Raw genomic sequence first — 10661 nt, 5'->3', positions numbered from 1 at the left:
TGCCAGGACCCACAGGGAGTCCACTTCACTGCCTGTCCTATATTCCCTGTTAATGACCACACATATCATTGTGATTGTGGTTGGCGAAACAAGGCAACAGAGAAATGTCCCTTTTACTTAAGTGGAGAGTTTAAATGCATTGCCATGCAATATTTTGTGCTTTTTGACATTTTTTTCCCCCCTATTATATTTTTAGTGATCTTCCATTCCTCAATTGGCTCTAATTGGTCAGTAAAATTCACGGGGCTATTAAAAGATCTCTGTGGAGATAGAGAGAGAGAACAGGAGCGTGCAATCACTTGGCAATTGCCATCTATCCAGTAAGTAGAGGGAAATTACATGAACAAGTAAGAATATATACTTGCAGAACACTTTCCTCATATCACAGTGTTAACTCAGAGCTTTCTGTTTATTTTTCACGTTTTCCAGAAATGTGCAGGATGTGCAGGATGTGCTCGATATGTTTGTGCCTGAATGCACCAACATATCGAGCCTCAGCCAGAACAATAAAGGAAGTCACTTGAATCATATTTATCTGTATGAAAACATGGCTTTGTGTTCCAGATATAACTGTGGCTGCAGCTGAAGCTGAAATAATCAGAATAGCACTGATTCAATTTTTAAAATCAAACTATTCGGAAAATGTTTTTATTCGGCCATCCTGCACCTTGTTTTCTTTAACCAAGCAGCAGCGTGGCGGTAATGATGGAGCTGTGGTTCGTTCCACCACTTTGGTCATTCGTGATTCCCAGATGATGAATCCTCATGACTTTGTTGATCCCATGACATTTCCTGTAGCGCCACCATGAGGTTGACATATTTGTTGTCTGGTGAAAATATCCCAACAACTATTGGATGGAATACCATGACATTTTGCAAAAATAATTTCACCCTCAGCATGAATTTTAATAACTTAACCCACTGACCTTTTATTTAGCACCATCGAGAAAAGACACTTCCAAATTGAATGAACATTTAGCCTCAGATGAACTTTGTGTTGAGCACCAAACAGGTTGTACAAGCTTTGTTGGATCATACCCCGAGTCTTGTTTTCTTTTTTATCAAAATTGTATGTGATTGTGTGTTTTAATTTAATTGGTGGAAGAGTCCGTAGCAATGAAAAGGCACATTCTACCATCGTCACCTTATATGGACAATGGACATGAACAACAGAAAAAAGAAAGTTGTTGCCGAGGGAGATGGGAGATAGTAGTCAGCTTTGAGTTCTGATATTTCAAACTGCATTTTTTGTTTTGTACCCTTTTTGTCTCACAATGCTGAACAACAAATCAGATTTTCTGAGTACTATACCCTCTCTATTACTGTGTGTCACTATCTAACTTCTGCACTTGTTCTCACTTAAGCACAATCAGAATAAAACCAGATCCCCTTTCCCCCCACAGAGGAATAGTAAGGCTGACATCATTATCACAAACCCGTCTGGGGATTCAGTCCTCCCAGTGAGTGTAGAGGAATATATCCCAGCCACATGTTTCTCTGTAAGGTATTAGAGACCTGCAGAAGGAATGAGAGAGAAATTCTATTTCCCGCGTGGCCACTGGGAACCATCTCCGGCTCCGTGAAAGGACTATGGGGAAAACCTGCTCACTGGCTGGGACTGACTGCACTGGTACATTTTGCGGGTTGTCCCCGAGACACGGAGCTGTCAGCGCGGAGTGATGGGCCGTGCCAGGACATGATACACTGATCTAATTGGACGATAGCTCAAAGACAGCGGAGGAGATTCCAGTTGATCTGTAGCTGTGGCTCGCCTCCTCTGGGGGACTTTTCTGGTTTATATTTAGCTGTAGAGCCGTTGCATTTTTCAAATCTGGTTCTTTGTGTCTTTTTTGATTCAGTGCGAGAATGTAAATCGAGCTAATAGGACAGAATGTAAATGTTTCAAAATTGGCTCAAGAAAAATCTGAAGTTGTGAAAATTAAAAATGTTAGAAAAAACAAATGCAATCTATTATGATTGCTCCCGACACAAATGCATTCACTGCATGCGACAAGGAGGTATCACTCTTACTGCAACATGGGCATCAGGCTTCCACACCCCACACACATTTCTGGAACTCCAGTTTTGAGTGTTCTCTCAACTATTGCATGGTCCCCCAAAAATCAATATCTCATCTCCAACACTCTGACGATGAAATATATTTTCCCAGACAAGCAACGAGCCTCTGACTTCAGGTGTTCAACTGCTTGGTTTTCACAGAGTTTCTTTCATATTATAACATCAAAAGCACCAATGTGAGGCTCTTATTAGGGATCATACTACAGTGAGAGGTGAGGGAGGGTTTAGTGTTGTGGATGCAACTGCATTTCAAAGGAAACATGGCTGCTGATGATGAACGGCTGCGGAGATTAAACCTGTGGTATCATGGTCGGGGGTTGGACTTTTTAACTGCTGCTCCATCAACAGTCTTTCATAGCTCCCCCTCTGGACATTCCTTTCCACCACTGGTCATCAGCCTTTAAAAGGAATACTTGCAGCCTGTACTATGACTATTTTATGACATTTTTAGAACATATTTATAGCACTATTACTTGTCTTTCACACACCACACAACTACTTTTTTATGATATAATTTATTATTACCTTTTTAATGACATTTCTTTTATGACAAAGTACACTTTGACTTTTTAATAACACACTATATACTATGAATTATTTATCACATTTCAATGGCATTTTTTCTGACATTTAACTTTGACTTTTTGATGACATATGTTACGAGTTTATTATCATTTTTTTTTAACTATTTAATGACATACTACACGATGACCTTCTTATGACGTTTTGTAATACCATAACTTACTATGACTTTTTTATGGCATGATATATTATGACTGACTAATTATGATAATTTTTCGTGATATACGGTAACTGTGACTTTTTTTTTACTTTTATTATAATAATTTTTTGACATCTAGTCACTTTTTTTGCCATTGTGATCTTTAAAGACATGTTTTATGATAAACTATACTATTACATTAAGACATTTTGATGACATTATCATACTACAGTATACTATTTGGCTTTTTAATATTGTTTTACTATGATTTCTTTTTTTAAAGATTATTTTTTGGCCTTTATTATGCAGTCAGAGTTAGACAGGAAACAGGGAGACAGGGAATGAGTCACAAGCTGGATTCAAAGCTGGGCTGCTGCAATAAGGACTCAAGCTTTGAACTGGAGCACCCACTCTCTACCAGGTGAGCTAGGGCATGCTGTACTATGGCTTCTTAAATGACATGTATTGACATACAATAATAAGACTTCTTTGACATTTTATGACATAATATAACTACTATGACGGTTTAACCACTATACCTACACATTTTTAATGACATACTATGCTAAGACATAAATATGGAAAATATGGACATAGTCTCCATGATGTCAACCGTAGGTTTCTGCAGAGCTGTTGTCATGTTCAAAGAGGGGACTGTCACACAGCCCAACTGCCAGCTATTTATCCAAAAATGGGCAAAGAAGGTGGATTGTGAAGCAGATCTGGGTGACACAGCAGAGACAGTTAGTGACCTGAGACGGCACCCACCTGTCTCGAAGCTTTGGACATTTTTATCATGGGGGTCCAAGGGGATTGACTCACTTTTGGAGCCCGCTTCAAGTGGCCGTTTGAAGAACTGCATGTTTTGGTGTTTTTGGCTGGTTTGCTTCATTTTTCTGCACCGGAGGTTGTTGCTTTCTTTATTAACTTTTGTGACAAATGACCGGGGCTGATAGATGGATGGATGACTTTTTAAATCACATTTATATGACATACTATTCTATGACTTTTTTATGGAGTTTTTTTTTTCTTTAATCCAATGACATTCATGTGATGATTATTTTATGACAATATATGGCATTCTGTGTAAGTTGTGAGGAGTTTTACCAAAGAGGAATTGTCTCTTCTGATTGTTTCAAATGACTCATTTTGATGACTCAATCAAATTGACAGTGATTCAGCTAATTAAATGATGTAATGACATTCCATTAACATGGCAAAATAGTGCTCTGTACTTTTCTGCACCTCTGCAATGTCAACCTCAGGGCGGCGCTAGGGTTAACGTCTGGGGATCAAAAACAACATTATAGTTCGTCCTTTAGGGAACGTGAATATCTTTCCAAAATCTTTTTTCTATCCCCAGAACCTAAACTTTTGCATGGCTTAAATAGAAAAAACAATGAAAAACCTTAGAAATAACCATAAAGAGTAATTTTCTCCTTCTGTTATCTTATTCATCATTTCACAACCTCCAGAGTTATCAGACAATAACTTGGAGTTTCCAACCCTGTTTTTGCCTTTGTGTTCACTTTTCCTTCCTCAGATGCTTTCAAGCCAATCTATAACTGATTTACACGTAATCAGGTCCTGTAAGCAAATCCTGCTGGGGAACAAAACACATAGCAAATTCAAATTGTTTTCCACTGGCATAAATCAGCCCGCGGACAGGCCCAGAGCAGGGCTCATACTAATCTGAGCTGGGTGTCATGTGTATGCAGGCTACATATTCAAGTGCCCTTGTGAAGATAGTATCATTATTTCTCATATTGCCCATATTAATTGGGTCAGCAGCTGCAAGAAGCTTGACCTGTTCTGTTGCCTGGCAACGATTTCCAAAGCATATAGAAAAAGAATTACTTTTCTCGCTAACCAGATCAGCAACCCTGTTCAGAAAGATTCTTTTTTATTATTGAATCTCTCTGTGGTCAAAAGAAAACAGAGTATATAACAAAGGTATTAATTTATTGGTGACACAAGGTTTAACAGATTACATTACACTCAGCAAACATCGAAAAAGACATTTCCTCTGAAAAAAAAAGCACAAAAAAACAGGAACTGAAGGAAGTGTCAGTTTTGCAACGCAAAGGAACGCCTCAATTTTGACCTAAAGACAATACATTAGAAACAGATTAGACCTTCCCTTCCCTTCAAGTCCAGAGAGGTTCTGCCCTTTGGTGAGACACTCATATCTAGCATCCTCATAGACCCGTAATGTCTAGAAGGATAATTACAGAACCACTTATGCTAAATAAATTGACCTCTTCACAGAATGGCCTTTGTCAAAAACAAGTACACCCATGCACTTCGCCAGCTTCCAGTGGACAGATGCACACATTCTCACTCTCTCTCTCTCACACACACACACACAGACACACACAGACACAAACACACACACACACACACACACAATTACATGTAAAACATCCTTTACAGACACAATATACACACACACACACACATGTACACACAGGGAGTTCCTGTCAGGAGTCTGAAGCGCGCCACTGGAATAATTGAGTTTTACAGCATATATAAGTAATAATAAATTAATACATGAAAAAAAAAATATTATCAATGGATTAATAATTAAATGAATTAATGCATTTTAAGAGGAACATTTAAATGGTTTAGTAATGAACTTTTTTCTATATTTGTATTGCCCAGTTAGTTGAGTTAGCTCACAACATGGTGGCGGCTGAGCCGGCGGCTCACCGTTAAGTGTGCTAACAGCGCTAACAGTGAAAACGTGCAGAGCTAAGAGTGTTTACCTGAGGGGGAACTGGAGGGTGGTCGCTATGCTTCCAGGACTGAGCTATCAACTGCAACTGCCACGTGAGTGCAGTGCAGAGCAGCAGCTGTGAGGCCAGGCTACTTCAATAAAGCAAGCAGAAGCTCAGATAACAACACACACAGAGGGAGAGCAACGTCATTCTCTACTCAGGACATCAAATCTTTACATTGAAAATAGTTGTTTGCTGCTATATCCATGCTCTGCGTTTCGTATATTGCACCTTTAAAAACTTGTAAGCAGTGTGCCACTGAAAAATGAAAAATGGCATGATTAGCCCGACCCCTGCCAGGAAACAGCAGATGGTCCATCAGAGTCTGCTGCTGCCGCTGCTTTGGATTCAACTTTAAGATGCGTTTATACATCTTTAAGTCATACAGGGATCTTTAAATCTAAGCCATTTTGTAATTCAAACAAATAAATGTATGTAAATGTTAAAGCAGCCGAGAGAATCATCATGAAAGACAGACGCATAAGTAAATGGATTACAAACAGCCTTATTTAAATACCTTTTATGATTTAATTTAAATGTAAACCTTTCCTTTAAAGACAACATTTTCATTGGAAAATGTAATTATTTTACTCAATATTCATTTTCGTTAGTATATAAATATTTAAATGCCAGAACATGTGATACCATTATTTGTAATAGCCTTTTTGTCAAATGTATTAAGTGATTATTTAATTTAATTAAATGTTTGCAGAACTATTCTGGTGTCACACCCGGGTTAGATATACTTATTATAATGTTGAACAAAACTCTGTCATGGCTGGGTTATTAGGGAGCAAAGAACGTGGTTAGTTTGGATAGTTACCTCTTTTTGGGAAATATATATTTTTTAATTATAGTACATTACAGTCCTTTATAATCCAGAGGGATGCAGGAACACACAGTATCATTCCACTATCATGAATATATCTCTTTTAAATTAACATATCATATTATGCAGCAGTACTGAATTATATGGTATCTTTGGTTTAACATTTCTATGCAAAGTACTGACTGAAACATGACTTTTATAAGTTAGTCACGTAGTAATGATAGAGTTAGTATTTCCACTTCCAAAAAAAAACTGAAGGACATAATGTTTTGGACCGAAAACTCAATGCTGTCCATCTGTTTCAGAGAGACTTTGGCAGTGAACACTTTCAAAGCCAGTGTAACAATGAATGGTGCAGGTTCCAGTCACGTTTAAACATCACATACATGTGTTTTACACCAGGATAACGCTTCAAAGATATAACTTTTCATGCATTTACTGTAACTGCAACACTGCCTCGAAAAACGTTGAACATTTCCAGAGACAAGAAGCCCTGAGCTTTGGAGCAGAAGCCTCCCCTGCACTTCAATGCCATGGATCATGTCAAGGGCAAAACCACCTTTCTGACTCTGTTGGTATGCAGCCCAGGTGCAGCAGCATCATGAGCAATGATGAGGTGGTTATTGGTTAGCTATTTCATCTTAGCCGATTGCGTTTATTATCTCTTTTCGACTAATATCAATTGAGCGAATGAATAAATCATGATGTTCGTTATCACGTCATTTTAACGAGAAGTGAGCTTAAGAGAGACGTCACACGAGAATAAATTAAAATATTAAAGTCTTAGGATCAAATGAGGTAACGCCTGTGTGACATGAAAGCAAATAGAAGATATAAATATAGCAGACCGTAACAAGGACATCTTCCATTTTGTCACCCATAATATTATAGACTGAATATGTTTCTATCTGTATCTGAATATATGACATATCAAGGCACTAGTGTAGCAGTAACACTGGCGATACAATAAATTCCACCTGACTGCAGGTTCACAACTGTAGAAATACTCCATAGGCACCAAAATCATTTCCTGTGACAAAATTGAATTATGAAAATGCAAAAATCCAAGTGAGCACCGAGTAAAATGAAAACTTTGCATTCTGTTTCAAAAGACATTTGTTATCAGGAGCGTTGCCGCTTTTAAAAAAAGTTTGTTTTACAAAAATATAGTCAAACAAATGCAACTGCGAGAGCCATCTGGACTGTCTCTGGATCACGTAACATCACTCTGTCCTTCTCCTGAATCTCACAAACAATTGCAGTCGGCTTCCATTGCAGCCCGGGCTTATCTGGAGAGAAGCAATTGAAGATCTAGACAAATCTGCATGCATACATCTGGAGCTCTCATGTTCAACCCGTCCACAGTCCTCCTCTTCGAAGGTTCAGGAGGTCGTAAAAGGTCACGGAGAGAGCTTGTTGACATCGAAAGAGACAGCTGGCTCCTCCTGCTCCGCGCTGTCAATCACAATGCTCGGATGTGTCTCTTGGGTTTCCATGGAAATGGTCGAGTGCGTGGAGGGCGTCGCCCCAAAGTGCGGCCCGTCCACCGAGAGGAGCATGGGCGTTCCCGCTCGTTTCAGACCGTCGCCCACGGTCCCGTGCACCTCCTCCGGCGTCACGCCCATCTCCTTGCTGTACTCCGACGGCGACTTCCTCTTGATCCTCTCGTACGTCTTGTCTTGGTTTTCCGTGAAGGTCTCGTTGTCCTGAAATCGCCCGAACAGCCACACGAAGAAGCCGAAGAGGACGAACGCCGCCAGGCTCGGGATGAAAGCCAGGCATTTGATGTCCAGGCTGGCCCCGGTGTAGCGGCTGTGGAGGAACATGTCCCGCTCCACGTAGGTCATGTTGCTGTTGGGATTGATGTTGGTGGAGCGCCACTTGTAGGTGAGCGTGCTGTGGTTGAACAAGATGAGTGTTTCCGGCTCCTCCACCGTGAAGATCTTCTCGCCCGGCCCGACGTACTGGCCGTACTCGTAGGGCTTGTAGAAGATCTGGTTCTTCCACATGTTAAGGTCCAAAATCAGCACGAGGAAGATGATGCCGTAGTTGAACCACTTACCTGCAACGAGACATTCTGTTAGACTACAAAACGCTATCCTTGACAGGTAAGCAAGGAGTAAATACACACATGCACTGTACAGATTATTTAAAACGGATTGATATACAGAACAAGCCTACTTCAAAGAAGATTTACAGTCATGCCATCGTTTATCAGGAATCCCTCTCTGTGTGCATAGGGCTCATAAAGTGAGACACAGATCCATTTGTAGGCGCTACTTCCTCAACAGACTCTCCTAACGAGATCGCCGCATTACCACGAGACAGCCATCTCCCCAAGGCAGACGCCTCCCCGGGTATACGTGACACCTTTCCCTCCCTCCCAAGATACGCCACTAATATGCTTTTACTTAAACCAATCACGTCGCGCCGGAGACATTTCCATAATGCTTAATGGATGTGCAACGCATTAGGGTTAACAACCTTTCGCAAATCACAGAGCGTTTGAACAGCTTAACATTTTTGCACGGGAACATTGGTTTCGCCTTCTCTTTATGGTTGTGAGTTGGCGCGGAAACAGAGATGGTGAAACCGGGAGGACGGTTCCGGATGTGAAATAACACTCCCCTCGCTGATGACATTAACACACTTTATTGGGATGCGTCTCGCACGGCAGGGAGGAACGCGAGCGACGGGGGGAAAAGCCAGTTGCGGCGGGAGATCCACCTGTGTGTCACATCAGCTTCACGTGTATTAGAAATTCAAATACAAGTTATATAATAGTGCCAAAGTATTCGTACGCCTCCCTTTTTGGAGATTTGGATTTTTGTTATTAATCTGTATTTGAATAACTGTTAAACAACGATTTAGTCATGCTCAGGTACTCTTTATGAAACAGCCTACCTGTGATGTGAATGTGGTACTCCTCTTTGAAAATACTCTTGCAGACAGGAAGCTTGACCTTGACATGCGTCGTTGACATTCCTGGTAGATTCATATCCAGGTCACCCATGAAGTGAGGGAACTCCCAGTCCTGAAACACACACACACACACACACACACACACACACACACACACACACACACACACACACACACACACACACACACACACACACACACACACACACACACAGGCATATAAATTGATCTTGTGGATGTGCAGTCTCAGCTGTAAAACGCCGACCACATTTTAATAAACCACATTGGCATGACAAATGTCAGCCATGCACTGCGCTTTATTGGCTGTTGAACACTGAACTTTCTCATATTAGCTGATATCGAGTCTCTGTGGAGTCTCTTCGCGCACCGACTGCTGGTCAAACACGCCAGCTGCTGTAGACGACACAAGTGTTTACAGGCTTGTGGACTGTACTAATGTGCACTGGGATTTCAACATGTCAAAACACATCAACGGGCACCCCTAACTGACATTTAGCAGCTGCCCATGCCCTGTGGTGTCACTTAGCTTTTAGCTATATGTGGTTGTATTTGGTGGGATGGAGAAAATAAAATAAGAATGAAGCCGAATCGATTAAAGAAATACATCTTTTGCAAGTGCCAAGATGTCTGACCTATGAAAACCAGGAATCTCCAAAGCCGTACTGTGATCAGCTTTCAGACCAGAAAAATAAATAAATAAAAATATTAGAGAGATACGTGGCTTTGACATGCAATGAGTAGCTAGTTAGCTAGAAAAGCTCTATAAATGCAGGTCCATTTACCATATATACATACATACAAACATAGGCGAAGAAATTAAAATATTTCAACAACGTTTTTTTCTACTGAACTGACTTAATCATCTTGTTAATCAGCTTTTATCACCTCCACTACAGGAAAAAACATGTAATTTCAGCATTTTTCATTTTTAGATTGTCTACATTTCCCCTCAGTTCCCGTTATTTGCTGAGAGCGTCATGCTGCATCACATTACCACAAGTCTACATTCCCTGTATCCTCATGTGATCCAGAGTCTCCCATGCCAATATCTGTGAACAGCATAACAGCTTGGTGATGGCCCCCTGGATATTAATTAAGACCTCCACTCCTCTTCCATATCTGCAGTATCTGTTGCTTTAGCACTAACAGGCATGGCATTTAAGTCATCCACAACATAATGAGTCTCAGACCTACACAGGAAGAGTAAACCAACTGTATATTCATATAAAAAGGACAAAGAAATCTGACATTCATCTGGGAAATGCAGAGAACTGTACAACAGTACAATTATCCACAAAACGGGGAATAAAAG

At 40.4% G+C, this 10661-nt stretch overlaps 1 protein-coding gene across 2 annotated transcripts in view; it reads right to left on the bottom strand.

Moving 5' to 3' along the window:
- Positions 1-4745: 4745 nt before the first annotated feature.
- The window catches only part of tmem117 (transmembrane protein 117), a 43214-nt gene continuing 37298 nt past the window's right edge, over positions 4746-10661 (bottom strand). For both annotated transcript variants that reach the window (XM_084018587.1, XM_084018588.1), the window contains exons 7-8: positions 9311-9440; positions 4746-8468 (exon numbers count right to left, since the gene is read on the bottom strand). In XM_084018587.1, the coding sequence (XP_083874713.1) occupies positions 7807-8468; positions 9311-9440 (792 nt within the window). In that variant the 3' untranslated portion in view covers positions 4746-7806. The remainder of the gene's footprint in view (positions 8469-9310; positions 9441-10661) is intronic.

Source organism: Eutrigla gurnardus (genome assembly GCF_963514095.1).
Source record: "Eutrigla gurnardus genome assembly, chromosome: 9".
In the NCBI taxonomy this organism is placed as follows: domain Eukaryota; kingdom Metazoa; phylum Chordata; class Actinopteri; order Perciformes; family Triglidae; genus Eutrigla; species Eutrigla gurnardus.
Note: the sequence above shows the minus strand (reverse complement) of the source record. Positions and strands in the feature narration are given on the sequence as shown.